Source organism: Pediculus humanus, genomic scaffold, assembly GCF_000006295.1.
Source record: "Pediculus humanus corporis 1103172107481 genomic scaffold, whole genome shotgun sequence".
Taxonomy (NCBI): Eukaryota; Metazoa; Arthropoda; class Insecta; order Psocodea; family Pediculidae; genus Pediculus; species Pediculus humanus.
Genome location: NW_002987098.1, coordinates 253,643 through 272,465, shown reverse-complemented (window position 1 = coordinate 272,465; position 18,823 = coordinate 253,643). Strand labels below are relative to the sequence as shown.

At 25.6% G+C, this 18,823-nt stretch overlaps 4 protein-coding genes across 4 annotated transcripts; all 4 read right to left on the bottom strand.

The window, feature by feature from the left end:
• Positions 1 to 91: 91 nt before the first annotated feature.
• On the bottom strand, positions 92 to 9,015 carry Phum_PHUM137300 (dynamin-associated protein, putative; the record flags this gene model as incomplete). Its single annotated transcript, XM_002424543.1, has 20 exons — positions 92 to 264; positions 365 to 595; positions 684 to 762; positions 1,019 to 1,150; positions 1,232 to 1,471; positions 1,542 to 1,748; positions 1,826 to 2,005; positions 2,132 to 2,238; positions 3,968 to 4,141; positions 4,243 to 4,498; positions 4,590 to 4,808; positions 5,007 to 5,238; positions 5,314 to 5,548; positions 5,628 to 5,892; positions 6,026 to 6,261; positions 6,342 to 6,582; positions 6,794 to 7,044; positions 7,142 to 7,352; positions 7,928 to 8,099; positions 8,180 to 9,015. The coding sequence occupies 20 exons, from the start codon at positions 9,013 to 9,015 to the stop codon at positions 92 to 94; spliced, it is 4,677 nt and encodes a 1,558-aa protein (XP_002424588.1).
• A 1,276-nt stretch (positions 9,016 to 10,291) lies between these two features.
• On the bottom strand, positions 10,292 to 13,382 carry Phum_PHUM137290 (aspartyl-tRNA synthetase, putative; the record flags this gene model as incomplete). Its single annotated transcript, XM_002424542.1, has 10 exons — positions 10,292 to 10,636; positions 10,718 to 10,927; positions 11,155 to 11,290; positions 11,438 to 11,498; positions 11,616 to 11,742; positions 11,826 to 12,005; positions 12,081 to 12,257; positions 12,344 to 12,610; positions 12,906 to 13,004; positions 13,236 to 13,382. 10 exons carry the CDS (start codon positions 13,380 to 13,382, stop codon positions 10,292 to 10,294), a joined length of 1,749 nt encoding a protein of 582 aa, XP_002424587.1.
• A 156-nt stretch (positions 13,383 to 13,538) lies between these two features.
• Positions 13,539 to 14,897, bottom strand: Phum_PHUM137280 (uncharacterized protein; the record flags this gene model as incomplete). The annotated part of the gene is made up of 7 exons (XM_002424541.1): positions 13,539 to 13,547; positions 13,612 to 13,716; positions 13,913 to 13,975; positions 14,084 to 14,259; positions 14,465 to 14,564; positions 14,645 to 14,806; positions 14,883 to 14,897. 7 exons carry the CDS (start codon positions 14,895 to 14,897, stop codon positions 13,539 to 13,541), a joined length of 630 nt encoding a protein of 209 aa, XP_002424586.1.
• A 2,596-nt stretch (positions 14,898 to 17,493) lies between these two features.
• Phum_PHUM137270 (protein SET, putative) lies at positions 17,494 to 18,601 on the bottom strand (the record flags this gene model as incomplete). Its single annotated transcript, XM_002424540.1, has 2 exons — positions 17,494 to 18,335; positions 18,502 to 18,601. The coding sequence occupies 2 exons, from the start codon at positions 18,599 to 18,601 to the stop codon at positions 17,494 to 17,496; spliced, it is 942 nt and encodes a 313-aa protein (XP_002424585.1).
• Between the last annotated feature and the right edge of the window lie 222 nt (positions 18,602 to 18,823).

Genomic DNA, 18,823 nt, shown 5'->3' with positions numbered 1-18,823 from the left:
TTATTTAAAATATTTTAGGCATAAATAAATATATAAAACACAGAGTTAATACAAAAATAATAATGATGATATATTTATTTAAATAAATGTTTCAACTAACATTAAAAAGAACAACATCTAATTTTAATAATATTTCTGAAATATTTATTTGACCTCCACCACCACCACCCCCTCCACCAACGGGTAATTTTCTTAAAACAGGCCCACCGGATCGCGTTTGCTCCGAAATTTCTTTCACTTGAATTTTCCCACAATCAAAAAGTTCTGGAAAATTTAAATATACACAGATATGAATTTTATAAATATACGACAATTATGACAATTTCAAAATATTTTTTAAAAAAATTGAATTGTTTTTACTGACCATCTGGTTTAAAATCATGTTTAATAAAAATTGATATTATTAAATCATCATTATCGAAATTTTGAATCATGAATTGCATAGCAGAATTCCATTTAAATGGGGGACCACAAGGCGGAGTGTTTTGTACTTGATTATTAAGCTTAATCTGACAAAAGCAACATTTAAAAGATAAATTATATCCTTCTACGACTTCTACCAGTAAACGTCCAACGGATAAACCATCTTCTGATTCTAAATTCAAAGAATACAAAAGAAAACAAAAAACAGAAAACCTTATTCCTCTGTCTAGATGTAAACAAGATAAGACATGATGACATACTGAAATAACGTGAAGTATTATCAACATTTTTAAATTTATCACAAGCTTGTTTGATTTGTTTGATCCATTGTAAAGCTTCCTGTGACGTACAACTAATAAATCCCAATTGTGCGCTAGAAATTATTTTTTTGTATTAATAAATAATTTATTTTATTTAAAAAAAAAAAAAAAGAATAATTATTTAGAGTACTCACTTGGGTGTAATTATCGTGAATCCCCGTTCGGAATCATTTGATTTTTGGACCGTCAATTCTTTTAATAAAAGGGGCGGCAAAAAAAAAAAAAACAATTTTAAATAAAATAATAATTAAAAATCCTCCATTTTTTTTTATTACCTTTTTATAAAGTCTTAAATGTTGGTTAAAGTTTTTCATTGAAAATTGACCGTTTAATAGAGGTTTTGATGGATACGTTAAAACCAAACAATCGGAAAGAAGGAATCCTATTAATTCTTTATTACTTCTTACCTATCGATAAAAAAAAAATTATTTTTAATATTAATAATAATAAAAAAAAGAAGAGAGAGAGAAAAAAAATGTTTCTATTACTTTATTTAAAACTCCAGAATGTAGAAATATTCGATGACCCGAACAATTTGTTTCAGAATTGAAAATTAAATTTTCTTCCATTCCATCCATTATTATATGGGTTTGAAGCCATTCTAATCTTTCTGAATTTTCATTTTCTCTCACTCCTTCATTTACTTGAGTACAAAGTTCTTCTGCTTTTTGATGAGCTCTTTCTAAATTTATCCTATCTGGGTGATCCATAGGAGTATGTTCTAAAACCTTTATTTAAATAATTAAATTTTCACTTATATCATGAGTATGGTAAAAAAAGAAAATTATAAAAAGGTACCTTTTCAATTAATAAAGGATATTTTGTTATTCTTTGCATGGGTTTTACAAGAAAAGTACTCAATGGAAGTCCCTGAGTTCTTGGATCTCGTTGGCATAATTTACAAAATTCCCGAAAAGCTGTAGAGGATTCCGTGAGATGCTGTAGTAACTGACCGGCATTTAATTGAAAACTACAGAATTCAACATAACCTCCCATTTTCGGCAACTGAAAACAAAATTTTTTTCCATAATTAAAAAAAAAAAAAATTATTAATAAATATAAATAAATAAATAAATACTTACATAATCACATAAAATATCTCCGATGCATCCGATAACCTGATCGGGGGATTCTTTTTTTCTTTTATCAAATAATTTCAACAAAGTATAATTTCCTTTTAATATTTCCCGCCAATTTAAAAAAATTTTCTTTAGTTGATCCGAAGTGACCAAACCACTTTTCGATATTGGCTTTTCAAATACCTAAATATACATTAATATTATCAATTATTTATTTATTTAATAGTTTTAAAAAAATTAATTCAATCGCAAGCGCACACATATATATATACACGTGCGTGCGTGCACGTGCGGGTACATGTTATTTACCTGTCTGACAAGAGTCATATCCGCTATGTAAGATCGTTCGCTTTCAATAAGTTCCTGGATGGCTTCCTGTCTTAATTTTTCTCTCCAGTCCGAATTTGTCGACGTCACTTTATATCAAAAGATATAAAACATTATATATAAATACTTTTCCTTTTTTTTATTATATAATATTAATAATAATTTATTTATTTATTTATTATTTAGCGTGTCACATATTTAAAAATTTTGAATAAATTTGTGTTTTTTAAGCTACTCGATAATACAATATTTTACACGACCCTTTAACCAATAACGAACGGGATAAACATTTAGACATATATACAGAGTAAAGTATAAAAAAAATTAGAAATTTACAAAAAAGTAAGTAATTTTGAAAAGAAAAATTAAAGTGAAATAAATTTTCAAAAAATTTAACTTTATTAAATTTAAAATATCAATTTAAACATTGGTTTTAAGTGAACAACTATCAATGAATAACAAATTAAATTTGTAAAGAAATTATATAAAGATATATAAAATAATATAACTAACGAAAATTAATAAAACAAAAAAAAATTTATATATATATATATATATATATTATTTATTTTCGAAGAATCCTTCCTTTTTTTTTTTTTAAAATATTATACATTAAAAGAGAGAGAGAGAGAAGAGAGAGAGAGAGAGTGTGTGTGAAAAAAAAACTTTTCATTTGTATAAATATTACTTTTGTAAAAATATCGGATATTAGTGTTTGTTTATAGATTTTTTCAATTTTTGTCCTCATTTAAGTCTCTATAACTTTAAGCAATGTTAAACTCAAATAATTAAGCATTTATATTGTTATAAAAAAAAAAAAAAAACATTTAAATGGGCAAAACATTATTGAAAGGTAAACATTTTTTTGATTGAAACATTAAAATTTTGTTTTCATTATTAATATTTTTTTTTTTTTTTTTGCAATAAATTAAATTTTATTTAATTAATTGAAAACGAGAAAATTTTTAATATATATTTATATAATTAATGATCGAAATAAATCCCCAAATGATCGATATAACGAATAACCCCAGGTTTTCAACAAATAGCGTAAGAAAAAAAAAAAAAAAAAAGATGTCGTTCTAATTAATGATAATAATAATGATAATAATAGTAAAAAAAAAAAAAAAGGTTTATAAAGAAAGATAAAATATCCTAATCCAATAATAATTCTAGGTAGAAAAGTATAACATCGGAGGCTTGAATTTAACTCCTGAACGTGATCCCATTTCTGGCCGTTCCTAAAAATAACAGAAACAAAATTAAGTTTCCATTATTTTCACCTTTTTTTATTATATAATATATATTTTTTTGACGGTACTTTTATTTATTACTGAACACACACATATATAAAAAGGAATTAAAAAATAAATTGTCACTCATTTGAAACTATTGTAAATTTTTTTAAATAAAACAAAATGAATAAAAGCATGACATTATTATAACAATAAAACAGGCCACCATTTCTAATGCCCAAAATTTTCCTACAAAATTTATTTCCTTTTCTAAAAGTAATAATAGGAAAAAATTTCATTGCTAACAATTTTAAAACTAGCATTAAATAAAAATTATAAAATTGTTTAAGTTTTATTTTAAAAAAAAAAAAAAAAATCAAAAAATAATTAAACGAAAAGTTTTTTTTTTAAGGAGACAAATACATAAAATAAATTAACTAAAAATTTGTTTTTAAAAAAATAAAAAAAATAAAATAAAATACACAGAAATCACGTTCAGGACAAAAAGTACTCGTACTCTACAAAGAATAATAATAATAATAATAATAATAATAATAATAATAATAATAATAAATGTACTCACATGATCCGTTCATTGGCGTTACGTAGTTGCATGGAAACAAACCGATCGACCCTCTAAGCTCACCCTTCCACCAAGTGGCTTCATCTTTAGAAATAACCGTTATTATATCATCTTTTTCAAATGTGAGTTCGTCGTCGTTTAAAGCTTTATAAGGAAACATGGCAATTACTTTATCTGTAAACAAAAGTTTTTTTTATTAACCCTTTAAAGAAAAAAAAAAAAGAAAAGAAAATACATATTTTAAAGTTATTATAAAAGTGAGGGTATATATTTACCGACGTTGGGTTCTCCGTCTATATCAGGCGTTGTTTGACTTAAACGTCTGCTAGCCATTACTTTTACATAAGATGCAGGAAACCATCCGATTTGTTTTTTTTTACCTTTGGCTTGTAATTCACCTTCCCACCAACCAGTTGATGTTTTCTTACGAATGCAAACTAATTGTCCTCGAGCCAAAGATAATTGTTCGTTTGAAGTTGCTTGGTAAGGAGCAATAACAGTAGCAATTTCACCCTTTTTGCTTAATTTCGTCTGAATAATGAAATAAATAAATTTAGACAAAAAAAATTAATTCATTATTTATAATAACTAAACAAAATAAATATATCTGGCGTATACGAACCTGTGCAGCAGTAATACTAGAAAAGTCGGGAGTGACAGGCTTTGGTTGATTTGATTCGACAAAAGTTTCTTGTTCTTTTACACCTGTATTAGTATTCTCTGGTGATGGCGAGATTTCTTTTTCAATTTCATCAGTTGGTTCTTGAACGGGAATAGTGTTGTCCTCAACTTCACCACCATCACTTTTCTTATTTGTAAATTCTGAAGAATCGAATTTGTTCTGAAAATTAAATGGAAAATTTTCCTATAAAAATTTTTATTTCCTATTTTAATTCGTGTAAAAAAAATACATACGGAAAATTTCAATAAAAATTCTATTAAAATACTTTTCTTCTATTTTTAAAACGAGTGTGATTTTGTTTTATTGCATTTATTATTAATAAACTTTTAAAAATAAATATTATTATTTGCTGAATACCTCGGGCTCAATTTTTTCTACGTAATTAGATGGGAATAATCCTACACGATCCCCGATCGTACCAGTCCACCAAGCTCCATCTTTTTTAGTTACGTATATGGTTTCACCTTGTTCAAAACTGAGATCCCCGGGTTCTGACGATTGATAACGATATACAGATACGTATATTTCGTTATCGTAATTTTCGTTATTACTTTTATCAGTGACAACTTCCGGAAGTTCCGATATATCTCTTTAATAAAAAAATAATAATATTTGAATAATTTAAATTAAATAAAAAAAATCATAAAAAACCGGAATACTGTACCCCAAAGGTTGCTTGTTCGATTCTTCAAGGTCTGGCGCATTAGTCGTAAAAGAATCATCTACAAGTTCAACGTAAGCTTCTGGAAACCATCCAGTCATTCCGTTTAGTTCTCCAGATAACCATCCCGGATCTGCATTTTGATTAACTGACACTGTTATGATATCACCTGGTTGAAATGATAATTCGTCCGGATTTCGAGATTCAAATTTGTACAAAGCTCTGTATTTTTTAAAACCTGCAGTGAAAAATTAATTGTGGTTATAAAATAGTCCATGATAATTTCATGTAAAAATTAATTTTTTTTAAACGTTTACCTGAAGCTGTGCTAGGAGTATAGGATGTGTTCCAATTATCAGTGGTTTCGTTGAAATTGTCCCAAGATTTATCGGGTGGTTCCCAACCAGATGAAACATCCCAATTATTATTGGTACTGGCAGCTTTCATTTGTAATATAATATCACGTTTTTCTGAATATTTTAAATATATTGATTCGCATTCATTTAATAAGTTACTTAGCTTAGTCTTTAATTCATTTAAATGAGTCTTATTATTTTTAATATCGTTCGTTTTTATTTCAACCTAAAATACAAAAATTAAATTAAAACCAAATTAGTAACAATACTAAAAAAATTCACTCAAAATATTTTTTAAACTTATTTTATTTTAAATTAAAAATGAAAGTGTAAAAAGATTAATGGTCGTGCTTTCTTACTTCTTTTTGAAGTCCTTCTACTTTTTCATTTAAATGCTTTAACGCAATTTCTTTATTTGTAAAAGCAAGCATAACTTGTTCAGCTCCAGCCGCATTTGTAGTAACTCCAGCTTTCGTTCTTGCCTCCAAACGCGCTTTTTCTTGAGCAAGAAACAATAAACGCTGATTTTGTTCTTTAAGCTTATTTTTATATGCTGACATGTCACTTATATGCGAATCTCTGGTAGCTCTCATACCTTTTAATCAATAAAATTATTTTTTAAAAAGTAAAATAAGAAAAGTATTTTTAATAGAAAAAAAAAAAAAAAAAAAATACCGTCAATTGTAGCTTTAACCGCTGAAACACCAATTCTTGTTTCACTTATTTTTGATGATAATTCTTTGATCGATGCATTTATTGTTGCTAAATCGATTGCAAGAGATTGATTTTTTGCTTTAAGCTTTAATACATTATTTTGTTCTTTCATTCTTTGTGCTTCCAGTTCTTGAGAACGAGCTTTTTCCCATTCCTGTTGACGTTGCCTTTCTAATTCTTTTCGAGCTGCTTCACGCTGTTCCTGTAATTTACGAGAAGAATAAAAAATTTTTTTTTTTAATTTTCCTTAATTGCCTGAGAAATATTATTGTAAATAAAGTTAAAATATAATTAAGCGAATAATAAAAAACTAAATATTTTCTATTGATTCACCTACATAGAATTTCTTCGAAAAAAAAAAAAGTAAATTTTTTTTATTATTGATATTTTTACAATACTACAATATATTTTACCGAAATGCGTCGTCTTTGTTCCTCCTGTTCCATTTCTAATTCTCTTTGTTTCTGTAATTGCTTCTGCAATTCCTGTTGTCTCCTTATTTCCTGTTCAGCACGCAATGCTTCTCTTTTTTCTAGTTCTTCTCTTTCCTTCTTTTCTCTTTCTTCTTGTTCTTTTTTTTGGGCTTCTAGCAATACTGCACGACGTCTTTCTAACTCGGCTTGTCCTTTGTCAAAATTTTCTTTTCTTTTATCCTCAAAAGTTGCTAAAAAATATAACATCATCATTTTATAATTTGAAAGAAATTTTATTATCAAATACGACAATTCGAAAATTAATTTCAACACAAAATTAAAGCTTACCACTATTTTGTACCGCCATAATATCCTGTTTATCATCTACACTAGTTATACTACTTCCTCTTTTTCTACGTAATCCAGGAGGTATTAGTTCAAAGGGAAGAGTGGTTGGTAAAGGTCTCCCTTCTTTGGCCATATCACACAAATGCATTGCAAGAACAAATTCCTCACAATTAATTTTTCCATCAGAATCGCTGTCAACTAATGCCCAAATCTGTAAAAAAAAAAAAAAAAAAAAAAAAAAAAAATTAATTATTCCTCTGAAGTTCAATACAAATTATCAGGGAATTTATACATAATTAGGATGAAAATTAAAAACTATTAGATAAAATACTGACCTAAATACATGAATATAATAATAAAAATTTTTATTTGATTTTGTATAATTCACAAAACAAAAGAAAAACTTTTTTTTTTTAAAAAAATTTAAAAATGTACAAATATATTGTTTTTTCATTTAAGATGGCCGAAACGTTTAAATCGAACGATTTTTATTTTAAATATAAAGAAACAAATGAATGTAATTTAAAAAAAAAAAAAAAAACAATGTAGATTAAAAATATTATATTATGTGCCTAAAACTGAAAGAAAAAAAATGTCAAAATTGGTACAGTTTTATAAAATTCTTCAATTTGAAGTTGAACATTAACCAATTAGATAAAGAAAGAAGATTGTAAAAAAAATAATCATAAGATGTGTAAAAATAGAAAAATTAAGGAAATAAAACCATAACCAAGAATTTGTAACAAGTTTTTAACTTCATTTTTTTAAATGAAAAAATTACAATACCTGAGCTAAAATCCCTTGAGAAAGTTTAGTTTGAATCAAAATTGATTTTGCTTGAGGACCTGTGAGAAATCCAGTCCTGGTTCTGTCAGTGGTGTTAAATAATTGGGTGTATTTTAGCTTAGATTGATGGGGAACAGCCCAATCTGTAATCTGTGGTCCTCCTAAAGGTGAACTAAAAAATTTTTTTTTGTCAAATGAATAAATTCTTATTTGATTTCATACAAGAATATAAATACTAAAACTTTAACTTACTGAAAATCGACAGGTTGTCCTTTATCGATAAATTTATTATGTCCATCTGAAATTATGCTTTGCTGAGATGTCACAACTTGTGGAATTCCAGGAGTTGAAATTACAGGAGTTGATTGAGAAATTTTAGGCAGAATTTGAGGCACTGGAGAAGCTTGCGGTATCACTGATGGAGCTTGTGGTAAAATGTTTGTGCCTTGAGAAGTTATTGCTTGAGTAGGAAAAGCGACAGGAAAAGCAGGTGTTACAGGAGTACTTTGATTTATTGGGGACTGAGTAACACTTTTAACTCCCCCAACAATTTGAGGAAGTTGAACAGAGCCTGAAATAGTTTGGGTCATTGGAATAGAAACTACATTGGTCATGGAATCTAATGGCAACAATCCTGGAGTTGGAGAGCATGTTTTAATTAAATTTGATTGACTAGTTACAAACCCTTGAACATTTTGTGATTCCAGTGAGGTAACAGGCTGAGATGGTGTTGAGGAAATGGAGTCAGGTTCTAATTTGATACCTGCCGAAGAAAACTGGGTTTCTAAATTGCACAAAGCTGGGGGTAAAACCGAAGGTATTTGGTATCCTCGTAACGTTAAATTTATAAGCTTGCATGCTATACTAAATTCATTAATATTCATTCTTCCATCAGAATCCGTGTCCGATAAAGCCCAAATCTGACCCAAAATATTAGGCGGTAATTGTGACTGAAGAAAAAAACCTTTAGCTTGCTCTCCGGTAACGACTCCATTCTCAGGACGAAGAGACTTAAATTGTTCTTCATATCTGGAGCGCTCTTTGGCTTGAACCACCCATAATGGATCGGTAGGGCCCAAAACTGACATTTTTATTTTTTACTTTTCTGTAAAAAGAGAAAAAAAAGAAACGAAAAAAAAATTTATTTATCTAAAATTTGATTTTATAAAAAAAAATACTTTGCTTCACACAAATATTTTTATAAAATCATTTAATTCTAAAATTTTAATTGCTCTAATAAAATTATAAAATTATATTTAAATAAAATTTGCTTTACGGATACCCTAAAATTATTTTATTGCTTAAATTTTTATTCATACCAATAAAAAAAAAAAAATATTATTACGAATTCATGACAGACACACTTTTTATCATTGAAACGATTTGACGTACAAATCGATAACTGTGACTTTCTATTCATATCACTTACATGAATAATAATCAATAGTTGGCAATTCTTCACAAAATTGAGCACAAGTTAATTGGGTGGTATTTTTAAGAATAGCCAACTTAATTCAAATAATTTTATTATAAAAATAATAACGTTTCCTCATTTGTAATGTTACAATAATTAACCGAAATCAAAACTCTTTAAATCTTTTTCTTAATTTATATTTAAAAAATTATTTACTGTGCTTATTTTTTTGTAAATATTTCCACTTTACGCATAGTTAATTGTATAAACAAAATAAAAGTCCCTGGTTCTAGCCCTCACGGCAAAATTTTTAAAAAACTAAATAATAATTAATTGAAATTTAATCCACTTGTCGAAAAAAAATTTTATTTATTGAATTATTTTATATTTCTAAATTTTAATTCCTAAGAATATTATTTTAGTCCGAGTATTAAAAATGCGGCAAAATTTTAAAACGACGAATTAATCACAAATAAAATTTTGACGTCATATAGCAAGCTATTATAAATATAATTAAAATTTTTTTAAAAGATATTTTAAAAATTAGATTGATACTAATTTTAAATTAAAATTTATAAATAATATTTTTTTAAATCTAAACATTAAAAAAAAAAAAAAGTTAAAGGTATTTTATTAAATTACGTGAACTTTATTTTGAATAAGTTTGTAAAATTTTTAATTTTTAATCAACTACCATTCTTTTGACAACAAATTTTAATTTTTCAACTAATGAGATTAAACCGTTAATAAATAATTATAAAAACAAATAACATTTTTTATGTAAATAAATAATAGCTTAAGAAAAAAATGAAATTAAGAGATGAAAAATCATTCAAGAAAACAAAAAAAAAGTACATTAAGGAATGGAAATAATGTCGAGTAACATTTACAAAAGAAATATTTAAACTGTATTTAAAAAAAAAAAGGAAAAAGGAAAAGAATAGAATATTTTAAGAACTTATTTGTAAATGATAACGTTTTTTCTCATCTTCAGAAATATCGCAAGGAGCTCCAGATAATGGATCTTGTCCCAAACGATTTTTTGGAAAAGCTATGACTTCCCTTATTGAATTTGCTTTACATATAATTGTCATTAATCTATCAAGACCTAATGCAATTCCTCCATGAGGAGGAGCACCACTATTTAATCCCTCGATCAAATGTGATACGCTCTCGGCATTCATATTTAATATTTTTTCTAAAATTATTTTTTGTAAATTTCCATCTGTAATACGTATTGATCCTCCTCCGATTTCATTTCCGTTAAGTACCAAATCAAAATGTAAACTTTTTACCTAAAGTTATTAATTTATAACAAAATTTATTGGAGGGGAAAAAAAAAGAAAATTTAATAAAAAAAAAATATTGGAAAATACCTTTAAAGGATTTTTTTCTAATAAATCAAAGTCTTTTGAATGTGGTTGAGTAAAAGGATGATGAGCTGATTGTATTTTATCATCTACTATTTCAAAAAGAGGAAAATCCACAATCCACGAAAAACAGTAAGAATTTTTATCAAAAACGCTGATTCCATTTTCTTCCAGGTAATCCGCAAAATTAACTCTGGTTTTACCCAATGATTCTACCTATAAATATTATTATATTAAAATTAATTATTTTGCAATTATTTTATTATGTAAAATAATTAACTGTTATCTAACGGAAGAAGAGCCGGGAGCGTGAGCGCGAGATATCCGGGATCCGTAACCGCCAAATGACGGTGGGCGAATGACGTAATGGCGGGATATGAATATTTTTTTTTTGATGTGTTGTAATTTTTGTAACTCTATGTGTAAAGTAATACATTGCTTACTACATTTTTTTTCGATCCAAATGCCAAAAATAAAACATCTCCTTTTTCGTATTCTGTTATTTTTTTTATTTCAGCAGCTATAATTGGATTGAATAAAGCTTGTAGCGTATCTTGCATACTTTTAAGAGATTTAACACTCATAAACACAAACCCGGTATCTTTGTATTCGTGTTTCATTTCATTTTGTATTTTTTTTTTTTTCCCTTCAGTCAATTTATCCTGGTCAACAAATAAAAAAAAAAAAAAAAAAAGAAATTATACTATTCAAAGGTAATTCAGCAACTGACTAATAAAATACAATTCACAACTGTATGTATAACAAATTAATTCTGCTGTTTTTTCACCTTCATGTTAATTACTGATAACTACTTAAAAAAAAGTTGTTTGTAAGTGAATAAATATATATATATATATATTATCAGCAAAATTTTTGATAAATAAATAAATAAATTAAATTTTACTCACTGCTCCATTACGTCCAACAAAACCATAAACTGCAAAATCTTTTTTATCCCAAAATTTTTTCAATTTGAATTGTCCCACGCAATTGTTTATGTTATTCGAAAATAATGAAGTCAAATCCTTCAACTAAAATATATATATATATATATATATAATTAAAAAAAAATTTCAAATATTTATATAATTATTATTAATACGTTGATTTATACCTTCCAATCAAAACGTAAATCGGGTTTATCCGTCCCGTATGAATTCATGGCTTCTTCGTATGATAACCGAGGAAATGGAGTTTTTAATTTGCCCAAACTTTCTGGCCAACAATTTTTAAGTAATTCTTCAATTAAATTAAATATATCTTCTCTATCACAAAATGACATTTCAATATCGAGCTTTAAGAAAAGAAAAAAAAAATTTTTGAGTTTTAATTAAAACTAACCTAAAGAAAAAAAAAAATTAAAAATTACCTGAGTAAATTCTGGTTGACGATCATTACGCATAGGTTCATCCCTATAACAACGAGCTATTTGAAAATACCTGTCAATAGAACCAATCATGAGCAATTGTTTAAATTGTTGAGGACTTTGTACAAGAGAATAAAATTTTCCTTTTTTCTCAGTAGGTACAATAAATTCTTGAGCTCCCTTAAAATTAAAAGTTTATATAATATTAAGAGAAAATTAAGTTTTATTCTTATGAAAAGTGGATTACCGAAAAAAAGGGCACTTACACCAGGCGTTCTTTTAAAAAGTGTTGGAGTTTCAACTTCCACAAAATCCAAATGTTCTATTAAATATTTTCGCATATTATAAATAATTTTCGATCTTAGGCGAAGATTATGTTGCATGTTAGGGTACCTGAGGTCTAAATATCGGTATTTCATTCTAATTGATTCATTTGGCTTGTTGAAATCTCTTACAGAAAATGGTAAATTTTTAGCCATATTCAAAACTTTTAAATCTGATACTATTACTTCTATTTTCCCAGTTTTTTGTTTCTGAAAATTAAATAATGTGGGGATTATCTCAATTATTATAAAATTATAGTTGTTTGTTTGTTTGTTTGTTTTATGACATAATGACATTACCACAAATGGTGTAAATATTTATTCTGAATGCACTAAATAAATATGTTTAAATTTCATTTTTAAATATTAAAAATAATTCTTTTCTATTGATTGCACAAATATAAAAGAAAATAAATAGGATAAGAGAAAAAAAAATTAATCTGATTCAAATTTTAAATTGATATGTTTTGTAAGAAAACTTAAAAAAGTTTTGTGTTAAACTTACCAAATTTTCTTGTCCTGCAGGACGAGGAAATACTGTACCCTCCGCCAATAAAACAGATTCCGGTTTTAATGTTTCTACCAGACTTTGAAAATTACTTTTCTGTAAAAGAACAAAATGGCAAAAATTTAGAGAGTAATTTTAATCGTTTGTTCACAAATATTTAGTTATACACTAAACATATACAACTGGACAACTGGTCGGAAGAGAGTCGTAATAAATTATTGAATTTCTCTTTAAAAAAAAAAAAGAAGGCTGAGCAAACCTTATTTAGATTTTAAATTATTTTTAAATACAGTTATAATTTAAGTTTTACATTCAGAGTTTTATTACCGATTCTGGAATGGTAAGCTGAGTTTTACCGTAACCGTCACGTAATAATACAAATTTTCCCATTCTTTGAAATTCTACCCAACCCATTAAACAAACATTTTGTCCAACATGGATGTCATCAAGTTCTCCACAAGTGTGTGTTCGCATAGTAAACTTATTGGGATTTGGGAGTATTGGCTCTGAAAAAAAAAAAAAAAAATTAATAAATAAATCTTGGTAATAATAATATATAATATATATTTGTTTTGATTAGGGTACAAAAAAAAAAAAAGATTTTAAATGAAAAAATGTAATAATATTCACCTATTTGATCTGAATAAATATTTTCGGAAAGATTATTTGATTCTGTTTCAGAATAAGTCTTATCATCAATAACATTATTATTTTCATTGATTGTTTCTTTTGAATTATCATTATTTTGAGTAGAATGGACAACTGTTAATGATTGCACTAAAACTTCTATGTTTTCGTTTTTATTTTTCTAAACAGGAAAAATGATGATATTATGAAAACCATAAGAGAAGAAGAAAAATATCATTTAAAAACAAATAAAATTGTTCAAATATTTAAATACTATTCTTCAAACTATCAACATTATTTTTAAAATGTATTTTATAAAAATAATTTAATAATAATAATACAAGATGAATCTCAAAAGTTTATTAAGAAAAACTTACTGTATTAGGATTATTTTCCTTTTGACTAGAAACAACACCATGTACAACCAGAATATTTTCCAACTGCAGATCATTAAATTTTTTAGTGAGTGGTATATTCTAAAAAATAATAATATTAATAAATAAATAAATTTTTTTTCAATAAGATGTTAAAAAAGGTGAGGTTTTTACCTTTAATTCAGGTACTATCTCTACAAATCCATATCCATCCTTTAATATAGCTCTTCCTGGAAATTTATTTGAACTAATCCAACCGCATAAAGTAATATTTTTTCCAATCAAATATTTATTTAATTCGCCACAAGTATGAGATCTTTGGGAAAAATAGTTAATAAATTCTAATGTAGCTACAATAAAAAAAAGTTTTTTTTTAAAAATTAGTTATAATATTCTAATGAACGATATAAAAATAATAATAATTCTCTTAATTCTTAATTAGTAATTTTAAACTGTACAAACTGTACAACTGTACAGGAAAAAAAAAGTTTTTACAGATACTTTACAGGTACTTTTCTTTAAACAAATTAAATATTAAACAATATTATTACTTACGACATTTAGAAAGTTCTTCACTTGTTATTTTCAAATAACTTGGATCAATAATTTTAGTTCTTTTAAATTCCCCAAGTTTTTTTTCATTATTTTCTTTGCCCTGTTTCGAATATATTTAAATATAAATTATGCACATTATTAAAATTTGAAAATAAACATATATATAATAATTATACATACATTTTTACTCTGCTCGAAAAGGTTTGGTGACTGTTTTTTTAAATCACCATTTTCTTCAATCTCCGCCTTTTCTTCTTTTATATTTGTTATGGTTGTCGTCGTGGATAATGTATAACGACATTTTAATAAGGGTGTTATTAGTTCGGTGACACCGCCGTAAATCTGAAAAAAAGAAAATTAATATGTTAATAAATAATAGAAAGGAATTTTTTTTAAAAAAAATTAATATTGTTCAGACTTGAATAAGACCCATAATAATTTCAAGTAAAAAAAGAAAAATTGTAAACTTTTATGTTCACACATATTTTTTAAGAATTGTACATAATGGTAAAAAAATTAAAAATGATAAGAAGATGTGAAGTTTTATACATTTTATGAGTAACAATGAAGTTCTATAATCAATTTTAACCAGCCATTTTCATTTTAAATGATAAACATGAAATTTAAATTAAATTTTTGGAATAGAATAAAATAATAAATAAACCAATTAAAATGCCCCCCCTTTCCCCTTGAATATCTGCATCATACATTTTAAAGGATAACTTTTTAATACTGTTTTTAATACATGATTATAGGAAACAAATAACAATTGAAACAAAAACAAAATTTGTTTCTATATTTTTTATTTCATTTTAATAAAAGCAAATATTTAACAATCTCAAATTCATTGTAATTTTATAAATGTTACTTTCTTCTTTAATGTATACTTTCATTATTATATTTTACATTTTGACTTACAAAAATTATATAATTTTTTTTTTTTAATTTGAAAATACCTTAAAAATAAAATCTAACCTAATTTAAAATTATGATAGATATATTGATAGAAGTATAAATCAAATAACAACAAAAACTTCATAAAAACATTTTTTTTTTATTAAATAATTTATGATAATAAACTTTATTGGGATATTGCAAGAAGTAAAAATCAAAAGAAAACATAACCTAAGAACTCATACAATAGTCAAAAAACAAGATTTTAAAGCAAAATTAAAAGAAAATGTTTTTTTTTCCCTGTCTTGTATAAGTTAGATTGTAATTAATTTATTAAAAAGTACTGTGAACAAAAAATTTCTTAAATTATATATTATAGAAATTAAAATATACATATATTTACTTAAAATAAAATAGCATCTTCATTGATGTTTACTTAAATCAATAACGTTAACTAACAATAATTTTAAGATCTAAAAATAAATATTGTACTTTTTTTAAATAAAATATTATGTAGATAATTCATAAATTTATTTTTTTTAGAATAAATATTTAATCCAAATTTAACGCACATTAAAACTAAGACATAAAACATTTGAAAATAAAAATAAAAAAAAAATTTTTTTATGCATAGTCAATACACGCCACTAAATGTATCTAAGCAAACATAAAATTAATAAATTGAAATTTTTGACAACAAACCTTTGGTTCCTTGAATTTTATTAATGAATTTTTAGTAAAAACTAAACATTTCTTAAATACATGGCGAACCATATTATAAACCCACCTCCCCTCACAATATTTTTAAATCAAGTTTTTAAAATTATTTTGACGTGCAAAAAAATTCGATAATACTGGGAGCCAGAACTTTTCAGTGAGGGAGCTTCGCAGAAATGTCATTCCTTTTATAATGTACCATTAAAAAAAAAATAAAATAAAATTTTTTTAAAATAAAAATGAGTGTTTAATAATTTTTAATCGAATTCATTATTTTAAATTAAATAAAAAATAATACATTAAAATAATCCTAACCAATTATAAAACTAAAAATACTTCAATTAATAATAAACATTTTTTTTTGAATTTTAATTATTGATTATTTATTGTAAATTGGGACAAATAAAGATTATTAAAAAAAATTCATTAAGTAATAAAACTAATACACTTACTTTTTCAGTATTTAAAAATTTTTTTAAAATAATCATTACCTTCAGAAAATAGTGGAACTCCAATTATTTTTTTAAATGTAAGGAAAAAAGGATTTTTATAAAAATACCATTAATTAATTTCCTTAACTTTCATATATATAATGAAATTTCATGACTCAAAAAAAAAAAAAATGTTTAAATATACCAAAATGGTAATTATTAAATTGTCATTTTAATTTACTTTATATTTAATCTAATTAAATATTGCAATTTTATTAAATTGCAATAATTAGAAACAGTTTCATTATTATTTTTTTTTTTTTTTTTTTTACATAATAAAAAAGATGTTAAACTTAAATAAAAAGTTATTGAATATTATACTTTCAATTTATCTTTAATAAGTTTCAAGTGATTATTTTTAACAAAGAAAATAAGCTGCAATAAAAAAAAAAAAAAAGTGACAGAAAATAGTTAAAAAAACAAATATTTATGAGTGATTTTAATTTAAAATTCTTTATGAATAAAATTGACTGAAAATTTATATTTCATTTAAAGTACATAATTTAAAATTAAATTAATTTTAAATATATCAAAATTATTCAACTTTTAATTTTTTAGCTTGAAATATTAACAAGGTAAAATTAATTACATTCACAAAATCACTATATATATATTCTGAAAAACTTAAAGAAATTGCTATACTCTCACAAAAGATAGCATTTTTAAAAAAAAAAAAAAGGAAAAAAAAAAAAAAAAAAACAGTAGCATTAAAATTAAAAAACTTTTCGAGGTAAATTATTTAAATTTTTGGCAAAGGTAAAATTAACTTTTATCAAATTAAACTATGTGAAAGAATAAAGTTTACAGTCTCAATATTAAATTAAACCTGTAATAATAGGACTGTGTTATGTAGTACTTGGTCCGAAAAACATTAGAAGAATTAATAGCACTGACATTAATCTAACACATTTATTATGAAGAAGCTTCTCACTCGTCTCCACCATCTTCATCTCCCTCTTCCTCTTCAACTTCTTCTTCTCCGTCTTCTCCTTCCAGATCATCTTCTTCTTCTTCCTCGATTGCACCATCATCATCTTCTTCTGCTTCTTCGCTGTCTCCTTCATCCACTCCATTTTCAACCTCAATATCGGGAACCAAATAATACTGAAGAGGATTTGGCCACATATCATCTTTGATAACTTCCGCTATGTCATCATAAGATGGGTCTCCATTATCTGTGAACCATTTAAAGAAGCTTTTGTGTTCCATAGCCCTTTTCCTTGACTTTAAATCTTTAGATTGCTTTGGAAGTTTTTTCCCTTCTTTCCATCTGATGGGAGTGCTTTCTGATGCAGGATCCCCAGAGGTGCCCAAATGAAACTCTTTTGTTAATATTTCATTTTCAAAGAAAGGATTTGGAGAAAAATGGAAATTAATCCTGTACCCAGATTTTATATCTTCAAACTCTTCCACTTCAAGTTTAGTTAAATAATGTAAACAATCTTCTTCTTCTTCTTCCAATATACCTGAAATTTGAGGGTGATTGACAAAAGCAGTTACCCAAAAATTCGGAATGCTTTTTATAAATTCATTTCTTTTTTCTAAATGAGGCTTTCTGAGTTGATTATATTTCTGTTCAACTTTCAAAATTTCTTCACTTGCTTTTTCATTCAAATAATCTATTTCGTTTTGGCAAGCGTCAATTTCTTCAAGAGCCTTTTGTGTTTCTGTGTCTTCTTCAGTACTTGCACCATCATTGGCTTTTTTGCTCTTTTTAGCGGGAGGAGCTCCCGTCGTGGTAGCGCCGTTGGCCGCCATAGTATTGTGTACTGTTATAAATATTTATGACGTTTTAATGACAGAAATATAAAATAAAAATTAAAAAAAAGAAAAACTTTCGGCCATTTAAAGTTCCGGTCAAAAGTAATGTAACAGTTAATACTTACATTATTATTTTGTTGTGTTTTGAAACTGACTTCAAATTCTCAATAAAACAGAGCCTTGTAGCCAATAAAATGGCGTCTGATGCTTTACAAAAGAAATAAGTATTGCCAACCTTTTTTAATTTGCTATTACATTGACAAACAACAAGCATCAAAATACTGAACCTAATCCAATACGTTTATCATCGAGTCAGTGTGTGTGTGTGTGAGAGGCTGAATGAAAAAAAGTTTAAGGGAAACCCGTTTAGTTTAAAAATTTTTATTTAATATGTTAAGGTGGTCGATTATTAATTTCCATTATGTTTGTGTTTTTTTATTTTTACTTACCCCATAAATTTAATTTATTATTATAGTTAATTACAATAAACAGTAAG